Raw genomic sequence first — 19,114 nt, 5'->3', positions numbered from 1 at the left:
GGGAACGCTTGGTAGATGCTCTTATCCTAACAGCTCTGGCCAATTTTATTTTATTTTATTTTATTTTATTTTATTTTATTTTATTTTATTTTTCCCCCATCACCATTTATCACTCCTAATACCCTCTTCCATCTCCTCCCTCACCCCCTGTCAACCACACTTGTCTGTGTCCATGAGTTCTTTCTGGTTTTTTTTTCTTTTTTTGCTCAATCCCTCTCCCCCCTCCCCCACACCAGAGCCGTCTGCCTGCTCTCTATCTAGGAGTCTGTCTCTATTTTACTTGTTAGTTCAGTTTGTTCATTAGATTCCACATATGAGTGAAATCATATGGTGCTTGTCTTTCTCTGACTGGCTTAGTTCACTTAGCATAATGTTCTCTGGTTCTATGCATGCTGTCGCAAAGGGTACATTTTTCTTCCCTTTTTGCAGCCGAGTAGTATGGAGCTTTGTTTTCTTCTCCATTTTTGTAAACTGAGAACTTTGCCCAAGGGAAATATTGATATGTGCTAGCTGCACCCATGCACCTGAACAGGTGGGCATGGGGTGCATTGTTCTGGTTCTCTGCAGGGACAAAAACTCTGCCTGCATATGCTGAGGTAGCGTCTGCCATTGCATGTCTTGCACAGATTCGGTGATGCTCTGTCCTGAGTCCTACTTTGGACAGAGGAAATGTCGAATTGTGATGTGACATTAGGATGGGGTGCACCAGGGTACATTTGTGCTGACTTGTGAGAAAAAGGATTTCATATTTTTTGAAAATTTAAAAAAATTTTATTTTTTTAAGTTACAGTTTATATTCACTGTTATTTTGTATTAGTTTCAGGTATACAGGATAGTGGTTAGACAGTCATATTAACCAAGTGTTTCCCCTGATATTTCCAGTACCCACCTGGTACCATACAAAGTTATCACGATATTATTGACTATATTTCCCTTGCCGTACTTTACAGCCTAGTCACTATCTTATTTATGATTAGAGTAAAACTTGTCCTTCAGCAGAGCCACCCATGGAGCAATTTCTATGAAACACAGTCATCTTTTCTAGTGAAAACCATTCCTAAAAAATGAACTAATAAAAAATTTAAATTTTTTTGTAGTAAGAATAAGATATTAAAATTTCATAGAAAATTGTAGTCAGGTTATATCTTAAAATGACTAATGGGTTATATTGGATCTAAACAAGAATAGGCATCCCTTTTTAGATAAGACTAAGGCATAATTTGTAGTTTAATTGTTTTTATTGGATTAATTGGTATTCAAATAACCTGATATGGGGAAAGACTTTGTTTTTCTTTACTGGGTCCCATTATAAAGAGAGTAGAACATAAGAATTTGAGGAACTATTTTAAAACATCAGTAATGTCACTACTTTAAATTTTGCATATTCTCTAAGTTTTTTATATCATTTATATTGCTGGCACACTTGCTATGATAGAGTACATGAACTTTTCTAATCTTATCTTTTTTTCTTAATTGAAAAATGTAAATTGCTGATTTATGGTGTTACTCATATAAGAATTGATTAATGTGAATTCACTATTAAGTGGGATTAAAAAAATGAACAAGAATTTTTCCTCTCCAAAAATATAATTAATACTGGAATATTTATAGCTCTTACTAATGCCAATATTCCTGTACCTGTATCTCTACCCTTCTCCTAAGGTGGGAAGTTTGAAATTTGGAAAATAGTGTATTGATATTAAATTTGAGGATGACATCTCTAAAGTAAAAAAAAGGACTTCCTGGTCTTGTGACTGAGTTTTGTTTTTGTTTTGCTTTGTTTTTGTATCAGATATGATTGTTGACCATCAGATTGAGACAGGCCTTTTGAAACCCGACCTTAAGGATAAGGTGACCTACACTTTGCTCCGGAAGCATCGGCACCAAACCAAGAAATCCAACCTTCGATCCCTGGCTGACATTGGGAAGACGGTCTCCAGTGCAAGTAGAATGTTTGCCAGCCCTGATAATGGTAATGCAGGGCCGGCTGTCTGCTGCTCTCTTTACCAGTCTCACCTTTCCTCCATTGCTTGTCATCTTTTGTTTAAACCCCCTCTCCATATTTCTTCTTTGCTCAAGTTCATATGCCACAGACATTTCATAATGACACTTTTTATCCAGTTGGGCAGGTTTGCAGTCCTGTTGGAAAGATTTCGGTGGCTGTTGCAGGCTACAAATGCCAAGATGCCTTGCTTGCTGCATATACATCTATTCTGATGGACTGGGATGGTTTGGTAATAATGTTGTGAGGAAACAACTGAGATGAATCAGCGAATGTGTAGATTATTTTATTTTAAAAATATATATATATTTTATTGATTTTTTACAGAGAGGAAGGGAGAGAGATAGAGAGTTAGAAACATCGATGAGAGAGAAACATCGATCAGCTGCCTCCTGCACATCTCCTACTGGGGATGTGCCCACAACCCAGGTACATGCCCTTGACTGGAATGGAACCTGGCACCTTTCAGTCTGCAGGCCGACGCTCTGTCCACTGAGCCAAACTGGTTCCAGCGAATGTGTAGATTATTGAGGACATCAAGGAGTATGCTTTCGACATGGTAGTTTGTCAGAATTAGGACAGACTCACACATGAATGCTCTGAGATCTCTTATAGTGAAGTATTTGCTTGGGATGTGAGCTGGTATCCAGCCTGTAGATGATCATTCATCAAAATAAGGCTCACTATTATCTTTCTACTGAAACACACAATCTGTTCTTTTGTTATATGATAATGATAGCTAAGGAGAATAATGATTCCAGGTGGGACATTAACCTCATTATATAGTAATATGAAAGACTGTCTTATTCATATTCTGTTGCATTCACCAGAGTTTTCTGTAAGGGGTCTGTCTTCTGTGTCATTGTGTTTGTTTCACATGAATGTCATGATTGGATACAATCTGAGAAGGGAGAAGTTAATTTGTATGGAGCACTGAAAAATGAAGGCATGGTGGAAAGAGTTGCTGAGCATTGAGCCGGTAGAAGTAGGTTTCTCCCATCCTACCCCCAGTCGTTTTTTAGTATTAAGAGAAATGAGTAGCTAAGGGAGCTTCTAATTCACTGCCCTTTGCTACATTTTCAGAATAATATAAAACATGCTGTCACGGAAAAGGTGGGCTAAGTGAATTGTATAAACTGAATTCTAACTCAGCCACTCTGTTTCCGGAAATTTTAATATTTCTGACTGAATATTAAAATGAATGGTAGTCTGGAAGAAAGCTTTCCATTAGCAAACTTTTGAACCATTGCATTATTGTAAATATTAAAATGAATGGTAGTCTGGAAGAAAGCTTACTATTAGCTATATTTTTTAACCATTCTAACCTTGTAGTTTCTCATGAGTGTTTAGTTCTTAAACAGACCCAGATAAAAAGTTGTTTTATTAAATGGCTTATTTTGTCAAAAATAAAATCAGTTACAAATAAAATAATTTAAATAAAAATACTGCTTATAAAAAAACATTCACAAAAGAAATAAGATAATCTAGAACATTCCTACTACAATTTGATGGCCCTGCCATTACCTGGAATGTTACTGCTGACTGGAAATGTTTTGGTTTTTGTAGGTTTTTAAAAATTGTGTTTTTGGAGAGAGGCATTGTTTAGTGGCTGGAAATGGTATGGGATGAAGAAATTATTATAACTGATGTCACATATATTTCATTTTAAAAGCACCCCGTGTTTTAAAAATTGTGACAATTAAAATAAATTCTGTCTTTCATATTTTATTTATTATTCTTTCTCTGGCATAAAATGAAATTCCATGATTTGGAGATTTTTTTTTGTCATGAAGTTGGTGGTAGTATAAAGAAGCAAGAATATTGATATACTTGCAGAGAAGAGGAAAACGGGTATGACAGAGTGAGGGTGCCTTCTACCAGTGTGGTGTGATCTTCGTTTTCGTAGATGTGCAGGCAGCGTAGAATTAGGAACAGATGGGTCTTGGAGGCCAGCATCTTGTGCTTTGGGAGAAAGTATTTGGATGTGGAGTAACTAATGAGTTGATATCACTCATCACTCAGTCTTTTATCCTATCAGTAGGTCTTTGTACTTCAGAGGAAAGTTGAAATTGCTCTTGTCACTCACCTTTTCTCTGGTGAAGGGCTATATAGCTGGGCAGAAAGCAAATAGGAAGGGCAGGCAGTTCTTCTCCTTTCTGGCTCTCCACTTACCCTAAAGCATGGGATTCAAGGAGGGCATTTTAAACAGGTTATTATTGACCGTTGTGTTACTTAACTCCTTTTAAATATCCAGAGGCAAGATTTGGCTTTGAGAAATTCTGAGGTAATGAATTTCATGTGCTTCCAGGGTGGTACACTCTTACAGATGAACAGATGGCTACTTGTTGGTTTTCTAGAGGCCCTTAACTTACAAGTTTATACAGTTACCTTGGTATTTTAGGGTTTAATTATGTAATATTTTTAATGTTATGAAATATTCCTAGGATAAATTTCTAAAAAGAGAATTATGGAACTCTTGCTGCTATTTTAATAAACCAGAATCTTATATTTATTGTAGTTAGAACTAGATTCTGATATCTGTATGTAAAACCTAGATAAACTTATCATAGTCTAGAAGATAGACTCAGTGACACTGTCAACTTTAGTTATAAGAGCAACAATGTAATTAGTAGCTGAAATTTATGAAGATACTGGAGAATCAGAAATTTTTTATTTTATAGTGGTATACTGGAGCGACCTCTTGTCTACTAATAAGAGTCAGTTATCAGGAATTTTGTGACCTGGTTGTTATATACAGTTGTTAGTAAAAATTAAATTATATAAACATATGCTTAAATACTTATATTAAAAATGAAGGTAATAAAAACTCAAACTTTATTGCTTCCTACTTATTTTACTGCATTTTGCTATAGTCTATGCTCTTGAGGATTTTTACATCTACTGTGCCTGGATGGTAGCAATACTATAAAATGATATGCTATTGTGCACCTCTTCCCAACTCTGCATTTAGTGACTGGTAGTATTCACACCAGATGAATCAGCAAAGGCTACAAATCAGGGCTAAGATTTATTGGTGATTGATTGTCTCTAGACTTAAAAAATGATGAAGAAAATGTTAATAATGCAGAGTCAACTTGAAAGTGTATGATGGCCATAGTTGCCTTAGTCACCTTGGCTGCTACAAGAAATCACCACAGACTGGGTGGCTTAACCAACTGCATTTATTTCTCACAGTTCTGGAGGCTTGGAAGGCTGAGATCAAAGTGCTGCCGATTTGGTATTTGCTGAGGGCCCTCTTCTTGGCTTGTAGATGGCTGCCTTCTCACTGCATTTTCACCTGGCCGAGACAGATGACCTTTTTCCTGTCTTTCCTTATAAGGACACTAAATCCCATTCAAGATGGCTCTGCCCTCATGACTTGTTTACCACCCAAAGACCCTACCTCCTAATATCATGACATTGGGGGGTTAGGATTTCAACAGGTGAATTTGGGGAGGATACAAATATTCAGTCCATAATATCTGTTAAAATGTGAATAGCACAAATAATTGAGGAAATAGTCTTCTGGTATTCAGAAACTATTATTATCCAGGTTAGCAAAGGAGTTGCCAACATTATTGACAGGTGAGTGAAGTCTGACACGTGTCTTCATTGTTTTGCTTTTGTCTTGCTTGTTAGCATAAAAGATAATGGATTTTCATCATGGAACCTGGAACTATGCTTGTTTGCCAGTTGCCACTATAAGTTGGCTACAGATAAAAGAGTTTGGTGAAAATCAACACAAGCATTCTATGAGAATCAACTGGCATAGGCAGGCAATTTACACAAGATTATTGTGTATTTTATTATTATTCATATGTGTGCTGCACATCCTTTATATCAGTAAAATTTACTACCCCCCCCCCCCCCCACACACGCACGTACGTTTTTCTGCCCTGCTTGAGAGCTGTTTTCAAATATTTACCACTACACTCGCTACCAGTCCAAACACTGTCTATCCGTAGCTAAAGACTAACTCTCATGTTTAAGGTCCTAATGTGGCTTGGAGTTCAAGACAACTTAGTGTTTTTTTAAAAAAAGGTAAACGTTTTTATTTGTAATAAATTAGGGAAGAATCAGGCCAGCTTCCAAGATGTTAATTATTGTGAAATTGCTACTTGTCTGAGACATTTATGAATTGTGATAGATGTGTCTGCCAGGTAAGAGACATTAGGCAAGTGCTATAATTTCTCAATATATTAATTGAGGCATTTCTATAGAGTTAGTGTTTACTGAAGAAATTAATGAGGTTATCAATTTCTCTGATGGTGGGTTTTCCTTTACCTACTCTATTTCTCACTGTTGTTTCAGGTTGAACTATATGAAATTGCCATTTTTGTGGGTAAGATAGAGTTGACTGTTGGTAATTTCATATAGTTCTAATAATTTGGTCTGAGACATGTAGGTGATAGTTCTGTATTATTATGGTTTACTAGGAAAGAATAACATTTAAGCCTAGGAACATTCCTTGGTAGTATTTAAAAATCGAGTAACCAATCGATGTGTTTCTCTCACATTGATGTTTCTCTCTGCCTTTCCCTCTCTCTTCCACTCTCCCTAAAAATCAATGGAAAAATGTCCTTGGGTGAGGATTAAAATAAATAAATAAATAAATAAATAAATAAATCAAGTAGGATGGATTCAGTTTGCTTTTTATTAGAAAGTGGAAGTTCCTACTTTTGGTTTGGTATTCATTAATACATATTAAGGTGTTTATGACAAGGCTACCTGATAATTCTGTTTAAAAAAGCCATGGTTTATAGGATGATCTGATTTTTAAAAATACCACTTACCATTTACATGGATACTTCTGATATGTATGGTCTAAGCTCAGAAAAGATTAATGAGACCTGCCTTGAGGACCAGGATCAACCAGAAACCAGGATCACTGCCTTTGTGGAAATGTGGGCAAAGCTGTCATCAATTTGTCCTAAACTATTATAAAAATCAGTTCCTTGTCCTTCATGGTTGGGGAATACCATACACTTTACTGGAAAGTGACTTTGGTTATCCAATCAGACCTATACTTTGAATTTTATTTCTCCTGAATACAATTTCATGACCCCATTTCATTTGTTTTTTAAGTAAAAAATTCTAAAGTAATTTAGTACTCAGTTTTAATATCTATAAAACCGAGGTAATAAAAATTAAATGAGCTAATATATGTAAAATGTCTGGAATGGTAATTGTCACATAATAAACACTCAACCAATGATATTAAATTATATATATGTTAACACAATTAAGGAAGAAAATCTCACAAGATTTTCTTGTAAGAGTGATTTTTGGAATGAGATTTACCCTATAGCTTACTATTTGGGGAAGACACTTATGGATACAGTGCTGATTTATTTCCCCTGCCCTTTGGTAATGTCATCAGCAATGGGAGAGGCAGGAGCCTGTTTTCATCACAGTCCTCTTACAGAATACCCGTCCCTGTCAATGCTTTTACATTTTGTTGAATGGCTATCAGGGAAATACTGAACCACACTGAGAATCTAAGACTTAGATGAGAAGTTAGGAAAGGTGGCAGCTCCAGGCGCGGGCAATCAGCTCCTAGACCTCACTCTGCTTCCGCCAGGCTTTCTCCTGGTGCCATGTGGCGTCTTCTAGCCAGTGGTTGGCAAACTGCGGCTGGGCAAACCGCAGCTCGCGAGCCCCATGTGGCTCTTTGGCCCCTTGAGTGTGGCTCTTCCACAAAATACCGACTTCTGCGCATGGGCCACGAAGTTTCAATTGCACTGTACCGGCGCGCCCGCACGTGGTATTTTGTGGAAGAGCCACACTCAAGGGGCCAAAAGCCGCATGTGGCTCGCGAGCTGCGGTTTGCTGACCACGGTTCTAGACTATTTATTGGGATATAGACTACTCCTGATTGACTTTATCTTCAGTCCACCACTATTTTTTTTCCTGTCAAGTTTGAGAAATTAGATCCATTTGCTCCCACCACTTATATCTCTCTGGATTCCTCTTTTCAATGTTATCTGCCAGGCATAATACTGCTTCCTTGCTGTCCACCACATGCTGTTTCTGACATAAGCACACAACATCATCAGGTGTTTTAAAAGTCTATTAAATTTCCTAAAGTGACATAGGGTAGTGGTTAACAACATAGAACAAACAATGGAAAGAAATACATCCTTTTTGTTAATAGTAATTCTAGGCCCCATTGAAATGTCAGATTAGCTAGGCTGTTGTTGCTTTGGATCTGATTTGAGATTAGTGTCTTCAAGCTCTTTGGTTTGGATAACAGATCAAGCTGCCTCGATGCTGGCATGTGGTGGATCTGGCTGGGACCACTGCCAGGTTTGGCAGCTTTCTCAGTCTCTTTAGAAACTCTTAGCTTTTTGTCTGGGCTCTGGATTCCAGCTTATCTTGATTGTCTCTGGCTGGGTGGTTCTACTTGGTGCTCCCTCCCCGCCTCCCTCACCCCCCCCCCCTGCCCGCATATCCTTGAATTCAGACCTGGTCCCTGAATCAGTGGGTGAGGCAGGTATTTCCTTTACTTCCTTCCCTCAGATTCTGTTCCACTGAAGCAGGCCATCATGCTCCTCTAGCTCTGAGATGGATCCATCGACAGGCCCACATCACCTAAGATGAGTCATCTTCCCAGGTGCCTTTCTGCATACAATCAGCTCTCTCCAAAAGCTAGCAGCATCCCTCCATCTGTTCTGTTCAGAACGCTAATTCTGCATTCATTTGTGCAGCACAAATGAATATCCTGGCCAGAAACCAATGACCAAGCTCTTCTCAGCCTTAGATTTACTAGCCAATCCATGGAAAGTTTCTAAAAAAGTACCTGAATGAAAGTGTTTCCTGAAACAGTAGTTATCATTATATTTCTAATTCATTTATCAGACCCTATTCTTGTTTGTTTTTTTCCATCAGACTCCATTTTTATCTTCCTTTCTTTTCCCCAGGTAGGTGACCTATCTTCCAGATTTATAATGTTCAGATCTTTAAATAAACAATAATACATTTTCCTCCATGGGTCATTCTCTTCCTGTATGTGGTAGTCTGTTTTCTTTATGACAGAGAAGAGTCAGGCTTAACCAGTTAACTGTCACGCATCCAAAACGGAAGCCATCCCCATTTCTTCCATATGCGCTGGAATATTTACAAGTTTAAGTTATCATAATTTCCTTTACAAACCCAGAGATGTCACTAACAAGTCTGATTTTAAAATTGGGTGACCAGAGTTGATATGTGAGGTTTGTGTCTATAGACGCTTATGGCATACGGAGTTAAGAGATAATCACAAAAGTGAGGATTTAGATTTTGACATTAAAGGCCTACTTTATAATCTTCTTGAAGACATGGTATTATCTTTTCCAAAGGCTACACTAATCCTGGGCTTATCCTTAGTAGTAGTGTGATTTTGAGCAATTTATTTTAATTTTTTATTGAATTAATTAGGGTGATATTGGTTAATAAAATTTTATAGGTTTCAGGCATACAGTTCTATAATACATCATCTGTATATTGTGTTATGTGTTCACCACCCCTTGAGCAATTTTAATAACCTTCTTGAGCCTCAGTTTTTATATGTGTAAAATAAAGATAGCAATGTCTTATTCCGTGTATACAACCAGGAGTAAGCTATCTTTGTGAAAGTATTTAATTAGCACATGATGTACACTGTAGGGAACAGGTATTATCCAGAAAGATTTTAAGGGACAAATTTAGTGCCTTTCAGATTTAAAACTGAGGACAGAACTTTAATTTGGCACCTTTATTTTGTATTCTATTATTTTCTGTGTCTCTCAATTTTTTTTCTTCCACTGCGGTGGTCGGCAAACTGTGGCTCACGAGTCACATGATGCTCTTTGGCCCCTTGAGTGGGGCTCTTCCACAAAATACCACATGCGGGTGCACATGTACAGTGCGATTGAAACTTCGTGGCCCATGCGCAGAAGTCGGTATTTTGTGGAAGAGCCACACTCAAGGGGCCAAAGAGCCGCATGTGGCTCGCGAGCCGCAGTTTGCCGACCACTGCACTACTGCATATAGGGAAACCTTCTTGGAGTTTTACTTTTTAAACAGTGTTACTTTCATTATCAACTTTACAGATGCCAAATAATACATAATGAGGTATCACACATGAGCTTTATAATATTTTTAATTTAGAGTTTGAAAATTGATCGGTATGTCTGAGCAATGACAGTTTTTAGCTCTCAATAAGTAATATATGTGTAACAGGATATTACCATGAAATGAACATATTTTAAAGTGTTACTAATTGCCAGTCTGTTTTGCATAGCCAAAGTCTGTGATGAAGTAAAGTAACAGGCCCTTCACTGATTTGCTGCTGTTAGCCCTGAATAAATCTTCTCTCAAGGCTTAAGGTCCTTGGTAGAACTGCCCATATGAAGTCTTGTTTTCCTAAACCTTATCTTGTTCTAAGAGCAAATAGAAGTAAGAGTAGATCTGGGATCAGGTCCTAGTCTTTATGAAAGAGAGTAGAGAGGAGTAGAGGAAAGATTGGCAAACACGAGAAAAGGAGGTAAGGCAAAATAAAGACATGAGATGTGAGCGCTGTGGACTCTTTACTGTGTCTTCTCAAAAGAAAAAAGGGGAACTAAAAGTCTTCCAAGATGATTAAGCATGCCTTATTCTACTCAACCCCTGTTTCATTACAAATACAAAGGACAAAAAGGAGATCTTGTCAGGTTTGTGAACCTGATTTCTTAAGAATCACATTTTAAATTTAAAGTAGGTTTTCCAACACCCTTTTGGATGTTGAACAAAGAAGACATTGTTCTATCAATGATAATAGTACTAGTAGCAATGATAACAACACCTCCCATTAATTGAGCACCTATTATATACCAGGCATTGTTCTCTACGATGGTTCTAATGTATATATCATTATCTCCATTTGTAGATGAAAACCTGAAGCTCAGAAATGTGAGATAACATGTTCAAGCATACAAAATGGAGGAACCCAGTTGCTTAATAACAATATGCTACTGAAACTATAGCAGGTCATGAGCTTCCTGAAGTGTAATTTATTTCCCACACATCAGTGAGTTGAAGTCTCTTTGTGTGATCCTATGATGTTGAAGGGCTCTGGTAGGAATACATACCAAACATGGCAGTTGGATGTCTTTATTGATTTTTCCAAATGGAAATTTGTAGATAACCTGTCTCATGTGCTCACAGGTGAAATTGTGCTATGCTCTTGGGCTAAATTTTCTTGGCTAACTAACAGTATGAAATGCATAGCAGTTGCTCAATAACCATTTGATCATACAACATTGCAATCCTGAAAGAGTCCTAAAACATTAACATAAGTAAAATTTCTTTTCTTCTTAATAAGACTTTAAAAAAGAATTTTCATGGAGTAGATTCTTGGTCTACTTGAATAATTCAATGAGGGACACCCTCCTCACTTGAACAGATTTGGGATTGATGGTTTTAGATAAGTTGATTCTCCAGGGAAACATGAATCATCAAGAAAAAAGTCCTCTTCACAACATCTTTTTCTACAGTCTAGATCAGTGATGGCAAATCTTTTGAGCTCGGCGTGTCAGCATTTTGAAAAACCCTAACTTAACTCTGGTGCTGTGTCACATATAGAAATTTTTTGATATTTGAAACCATAGTAAAACAAAGACTTATATTTTTGATATTTATTTTATATATTTAAATGCCATTTAACAAAGAAAAATCAACCAAAAAAATGAGTTCGCGTGTCACCTCTGACACGCATGTCATAAGTTCACCATCACTGGTCTAGATATTGGAAACCATCATCCAAAAATCTTCATAGCTGTATATCTTTCCTTATCAATTCCCAAGCATATAAACCAATTTCTACCTTGTTCATGCATGAAGTCAGGCAAAGGTGATTTAAAACAGAACATGTAAGATAGAAGCAAAGCTAAATTGTTTATTTTGTAGCTTAAGTGTACAATAAAAACATGATTTGGAAAAGGTGTTTGATAACATATTACCACGGTATAGTCATAGAAAGTTATGCTCCATCTTTGGGAACAACTTTCAAAATTTTATCTTTGGAATAAAATTGTGAAGAGAAAAGGAGCAAAATGAAAGGGTTATAGAGTTTGTGCCTCTTTCTGCCCAGAAGTATGCATAGGGTCTGACAAATCAAAATGTTGTAATTTGCCAATGTAAGTAACGGATGCTGTGAGCCTCCCCGTTTTCATGATGGTAAGCAGCCAGAGGGCTCCAGTCAGCTTTGCCGAAACACAGGTGCCAAGTCTCTATGGGCAGTTTCATTTTCATGCAAGTCTTTGGAGCCAGGTTCTTTCCTGGTGTGTGGCAGGCTCTATTCCACTGTCTTCTTGATGGTAAGGTTCAGTGTCATTGGAGATAGTCTATGCAGAAGGACTTTCCAGCTTTAGTTCCCAACAAATAACACATTGATACATTCAGTGGAGGAGAGAGAAGCTACTGAGAAAAGTTCGTTATTAGCATCTGAATTTTGGAGTGGCTGCTGACTTCTTTTACTTACTTTTGGAGCAAGCCATGGCATCAGTAAGCTACATGCTGATTAGAAGCTAACGAATAAGAGCGTTCTTTTGAGTTTACTTTGCATTACCAACCTCTGTTAGTTCTCACTGACCTGGAATTTCAGTAGGTTCTTGCTTGGGCCTACATCAATGGCTGCCAGTTGTCTAGCCTCTCTCATTGCCTTTAGCTAAGCCTGCAGGAATAATGGCTCTTGAAGCAGGTCACTCAGTTGTCCAAAGAAATAGGAGGTGAAACTTGGTCAGTATGATAATATATGTTTCTGAATGCCTCTCTCTTGACAAAAGCAATTTTGGAATAATCTCAACTGGTTCATTTCCCTTTATCGTGTTTCTTAGTGCAATAAAAACTTGCAAAGAAGTTCAGTTATGGGAAACAATTAAAATTTCAGATTGCAAAGAGAAGACATCAGACTTGCCTCAAACAGGTGCTGGCACAGATGGCCCACTCACAAGTGCTGGCTTTATTTACAGCATTTAAACATAGACAGATAAATTGACAAAAATGTTTCTAGATTTTATAATGTGCCCAATGCCCAAACTTGGCCATAAAATTACATTAACTTATGTAAATGATTCCATTTAAAACTTGACCTCCCACGTCACCAATAAATAGCCTTAAGAAGACTACTTGTCTGCCCTGTCGTATATATACTTGTGTGAATAGATGACCTAATCTTTTATTTTAGTTGAATGTGCCTTGATCATTAAGTGACTGTCTTTCTTATTAAGGGGGGAAAACTCTCTCACGTTGAATTGTATGGAATGTGAAGGTTAGATATTTCCAACCTCATTGTCCTTCCTGGAAGGGTAATGATGTTGCGTATTTCTTGGCATGCCTTGGAATGAGGCGTTTGATAAGAATAGTAGAATAGATAACATGAGACCCAAATGAAACTATCTTCAGGCAGACGTTGAGGAAAACTACCTGGAGGAAAACCATACTATATATTTAGCCGGCATCATTATTGTCTTGGGTGTGGTCTAAGATTTGGCATGGGTGCACCAAATTGTAAAGTTATAGTAAAGCAAATATTAAAGGGCACCAGAAAAGGAGTACTAATTTGCATTCCTAACTTGGTTTGTATTAAGGTATTGATTTAGCTATTCCTAGTCTTATGTTTTGGAAGGGCTGAAAAACACTAGGTAGAAGAAATTGCAAACCAGTTCAGAATTGCAAACCACTCACCAGGGACAATATTTCAGAAGTGGAAGTGTGAACTGTTGCTTTCTGCATTGGTGCACAGGAACCATAGAAGGGTCTGTTGGGCAGATCAGAAAAAAGCTGCTTACTAATACAACACCCTGCTCCCGTGCTTCACAGAACTGTGCGGACCTTCCCTGTGTGTGCGCTCAGGTGGTGCAAAATTATTAACAGTCTTGATCTTACATCTTGGATTAGTGTTCATTATGTGACTCTCTCCTCCGGATCCAATCCATGTTTTGTGTGTTAGCACTGCAGGGCGGATCATCCACTGGTACCGGGGGAACTATAATGATTGAATGTAATGTTTTCCTTCTGTGTTGGAATTTGTTCCATCAAAGGATGCAGGGCCATGGGAGGGGGTGTGTGTCAATGTAATATGTCATTATTCTCCTTTAACCCGTTTGTGTGATTTGCTTTAGTATTTTTTCTTCTTAATTAATGCTCCATCCTCATCCTTGCTGTGGCTGCTTCATGTGTCCTCCTCCTCCTCCTGTCTTCTGCTTCTGACACTAAAGCCCGCAGCCCGCTTGAGAACTCAGTGCCCTGCCTAGCAACCCGCACCCTGGACGATGACCCTCGAGTGCGGCGTGCTCCCAGCGTGGGATGGCTGAGTAAGTCAATGACTGGGGCAAGGGCAAGGATGGTGGTGGTGGCGGTGGCGGTGGCAGTGGTGGGCAGTGGGAGGGCAGCGAGACTGGGCTGATGGTTACTGAGTGGAGGGCATCCTCAGGATGCCTGAAAAGATAAGGCTTGCAGATTCCTAAACTCACAGTTACTGGTTTATTCCTGCTGCTACCAAATTGTACAGCAAAAATGTCTTCTCTGGATAATCTGCCATCCTGAGTTCAAGTTGAGTACCTTGTAAGGTAGCGGAAAGAGGTTTTTTGTTTGTTTGTTTGTTTTTGTTTTTTTTGGTCTTATTTTAGAGAGAGAGAGAGAGAGAGGAAAGGAGGGAGAGGGAGGCAGAGATAAATTGGTTGTTGTTTTACTTATTTATGCATTCATTGGTTGATTCTTGTATGTGACCTGATCGGAGATTGAACCTGCAACCTTGGAAAATTGGTACAACACTCTAACCAACTGAGCTGCCCGGCCAGGGGCAGTAGAAAGAGTTTGAGACAAAGGTTAGGCCTGGCACTGGCAGCACCTCCTCCATGGAGCACTTCTTAGCTTCCTTCAGGGGATTGTGAGGAAGATACTGGAGATGAGATCTCTGAGGGTGGTTTGAAAGCATTCAAGTGATAGGTAAGAGGAAGAACTTACTATTAGGTTAATGGTCTAAAAATTAAAAAATCCAGATTCCTGTTACCTGCTAGAAAGGCAGTAGGTGTTATGGGCAGTGAAACAATAATATAATAGAATCTTTATTTTTAAAATAAAAAACTTTGTAGAAGAGACATGTTTACATACCTAAAATCCAAAGATAAAAGAACATGCACAGAAAACCACATGGACTTTCCCCTGGGATTTCCAGATTTGATTATGCGTGCTATAAGTTTAGTTGTCAAGAAACCCATCCATGGTGACATCGTTCAGCCTTAACTGTTTATTATTACCTAAGCCTATTGATTTAAGCTTTTTACTGTTTTAGTGTGAGTACATTTCACTTTCCTAGGGAGATGTCTTTCTCCATTGATGTCATGGGGGACATTTTAGTTCATCCTAAAATGGTGTTTGGTGTGCTACACTATTCCATGGCTTTCAATGGAGTAAATTTAACATTTTTAGAAACTATTAGTAATCTTTATTTCCACTAAGGATATAGATGCACTGGGTATCCGTATATATAAAAAGCTAGCAACTGGAATGCTGTACGACCGGTCACTATGATGCCCACTGTGTCCAGCAACCGGCTGATCCAGGGGTGGGGCTGGCAGGCGAACCTCCCTCGGCCCCTCCCTCCTCCCCCCAGCTGCCCCACCCCTGATCGGCCTCTCCTGCCCTGATTGAGCACTGGGCGGCTGACCAAATTGCCCCTCCCTGGCCCTTCCCCCCCTCCCTCTGGCCCTGCCCCCGATGGGCCCGTAGCCCTCTTCCCAGCCAGTCCCACCCCTGATCACCCCCCCCACCCCAATAGGGGGTGGGGCCGACTGGCCAACCTCCTGCAGCCCCTCCCCCTGGCCATCCCTGCCCCCGATGGGCCCCCATCACCCCCATCGGCCCGCAGCCCCTCTCCCCAGCCAGCTCCATCCCCAATTGGCACCCCCACTCCAATCAGGGGCAGGGCTGGCTGGCCAACCATCCATGGCCCCTCCCCCAGGCTGCTGGTCCCCAGCTCCCTCCACCTCATTCAGGGTTGGGGCCCGCCAGCCAATTGCCTGCAGCCCCTCCCCTCAGCCGGCCCTGCCCTGATTGGGCCTGATCGGGGTGGGCTGGCTGGCCAACCTCTCGCCATTTCCTCCTCTCGACAGGCCCACCCCGATCCACCAATTGGGGCCGGACCGGCCGGATTCCACCTGTGCACGAATTCGTGCACTGGGCCTCTAGTTTAGAGATAAATACATGAGTCTTTGCCCTCAAATTTTTTTTTTTTCCTAATGAGGGAGGCAGGACACAATACATAAAAATTGTACAAAATGCTAAGTGAAATGACTGAAAAACATGCATACACACTCGAATACGTAAGATTATGGGAACATCTGATCTACTTGGCCTGTGAGTTGTGTTGGTAGAAGAGACTTTGGACTAGATGATTTTGGGGCTAAATCTTAAAGGAAGAGTAGGAATTTGGTGGTGGGAGAATTGGAGGAAGGGCCTCTTATTGAACTATTACCTTGGTAATGATTTCTGCAATAAAGTAGGTCTAATTTTACTTGACTCATAATACAGGTTTCAAACATTAATTCATTACTTTTCAGATAAAAACCCTGAGCTAAGTACTTTGTGTAATACCATTTCATTTTTTGAACAATCCTGTACAATGACTATTGATAATATTCACATTTTTCAGATGAAGAAGTGGTACTTAGAGAGCTTTAGCAACTTGTCCAAATCACACAGATACTGACTTGTATAGGGCAGGACTTGAACTTCACCATAAGGTAGTTTGATCTATACCGTTGATAGGCAATGTCGTTGAAATTAAAGTATAGGATATTCACATGGTCAGATTGCCAAAAAAATCTTCTACTGACCCCACAATGAAGCTCTGACATTAATATTATTTTCTCTGAAAGAATCATCCATTCCTTCTAAATAGTGCTTTTCCCCTTCTCAATGATGCCTGTGAGATAAAAAATAAATTTAGGTAAGAAGTTTAGTCATTGGGGTTTGGAGTCAAGCAGGATTGGGTTTGAATCCTGCATCTGCCATTTGCTGGCCTCCAGACATTGGGCAAATTACTTCTCTACTGTACATTTGGGTTTCTCAACTATAAAATTGAATTAGTTTTACCCACATAGGATTGTAGTAAGAATTAAATTAGAAATACATAAAATATTTAGCAAATTGCTCAGCACTCAGTAAATTCAGCAACACTGTTATTAGCAAAGTGCTTATAGGAATTGCTTAACAAATTGTAGTTGGTCTTATCCTCTGAAAATTTTATTTATTCCATGTCATACATTCAGACACTAAAATATTGTGGATAAAGCATCAAGAAAATTGACCAAAATATTTAGTTTGTTGATGATACGGAAATATGGTAACTATTTGGAAATTAACCTAAGACCACATCTGGGTCAGTCTTTCTAAGAAAACACATTTTAGTTATAAGAGAGGATCCTTCTCATAGTCTATTTATGTGATATATTCACTCCCTAAATAAACAACTTTGATGTATAATCTTAATCATCTTCTCCAGGGCTTCTTATACCTACCACACCAATTCAGTAAATTTTGGATACATATAGTAAACAATGAAGGTGTGCAAAGTGTTGTTACTAATCCTTGTTCTACCTACCTATCCAACCTAATTCTCATCTTTTTTCAGGATGAACCTATAGTCCAATCAACTTCTCTTTTTCTTTTGGCTTATGTTGTGTCAAGTCCAATTTCTGTGTCTTCATTGATTCCTCTGTCCTTCCAAGAGGGCCTTTTCAAGGTTGCCTATTCTAAACTATCCACCAGGGTCTGAATGCAGTGTCATCTCCCTGATAAAACAGTTCTAGTAAGCATGAAAGATCTCTCCAGGTCTTAACATTTCAGAGTTGCTGCTGCCTGTGCTTCACAATTGAAAATTTACCATTATGTTGTCTTTGGGTGCTGCATTGTTTGTGTTTTTTGGTTTCAGCTATATAAAAAAATCTCCTTTAGGGCAGGTGCTATATCTCATGCTTTTGTGTGTTGGCCAGTGCAGTGTAGGTACTTGAAACATGGGCGTTGTATAGTAAACAATTATCGATTCTTGACACTTGGACATTTCATTAAAAGCCAACAGCAGCTCAGTATTCACTAAGGTCCATCTTGGCCACAGTCAACTATTAACCAGAAATGAATATTGTTTACTACCTGGAAAACAATTTCCCCATATTTCTGCTCATCCTGGTCTGAGGAATTTGATTAGCAGTTTATTCTGATAGCTAACACGGAATTATTTTTCAAAAACGCTGCCAAAATATCAGCTGAAACACAGGTTTGTGAACAAGGTTCCAATAATTAAATCTTTCAGTATTCTTAGCAAGGCATCTTTAGGCTTGCTGTCACTTGAAGTAACTAACTACCTTTATAAAGCTCTATTTAAAGCTGCTTTTGGTGTAAGCGCTCATCATTTTTACATTGTGTGCTTCTTATCTTAGTTGTCACCTGAGGCAGATACGAGCTTACAGCTCTTATCCATTTCAAATGCTGCCAAGGTATTGAATTAGAAGTTGGGACAAAACCAAAAATGATTTCCTCCTACAGATCTCACTGGCAGGTCTGAGACCAGCCCTGGCCACTGAGAGCAAAAGAAAAGTCTCCTTTTCAGGACAAACTAACACCCACTTAAATGCTTTGCCATTATTAGAGCACAGGAGCAGACCCTACCTTGGGAGGTCCAGAATGGCTTCACTCTAGCGCTTATCTGGGAAGTCAGTTTCACATCTAGCACTGGCATCCTCGGAGCCCTTAGAAATCACTTGTGTCCTTTCGCAGTTATTGGAAGTTGGGATCAGCTGTTGGGACTCTTATGTCTAAACTTCAAAGAAGAAAGTACGGTTTAGGATTTTTTCTTACCGTCTTCTACACATTCTGGCATGTCTTCACCTTGCTCAACAAGGAGATTGTGGTATTTGCAAACATTCAAACTTGTGCTTGGTCAGATGGTGATATGTAGACCATGTTCATATTCACATTCTTTCTCTCCTCACCAAAGCTGTTCCTTTTTCTGACCTTCCTGTTTCTTACCATCTTTCTTCCTTCTTTCAGACTTGGAAACGTATAGCCGTCTTTGATTATATACGCTCTCTTCCCCTCTACCCTCACTGAATCACT

The 19,114-nt window shown here is 39.0% G+C and overlaps 1 protein-coding gene across 1 annotated transcript in view; it reads left to right on the top strand.

Annotated features, from left to right (window-relative positions):
• SLC4A4 (solute carrier family 4 member 4) overlaps positions 1-19,114 on the top strand; it is a 329,830-nt gene that overhangs the window by 154,735 nt on the left and 155,981 nt on the right. The window contains exon 6 of the mRNA XM_006094401.3: positions 1,793-1,972. Coding sequence (XP_006094463.1) covers positions 1,793-1,972 — 180 coding nt within the window. The remainder of the gene's footprint in view (positions 1-1,792; positions 1,973-19,114) is intronic.

Source organism: Myotis lucifugus, unplaced genomic scaffold (assembly GCF_000147115.1).
Source record: "Myotis lucifugus unplaced genomic scaffold, Myoluc2.0 scaffold_136, whole genome shotgun sequence".
Classification (NCBI taxonomy): Eukaryota; Metazoa; Chordata; class Mammalia; order Chiroptera; family Vespertilionidae; genus Myotis; species Myotis lucifugus.
This window is presented reverse-complemented; position numbering and strand designations above follow the sequence as displayed.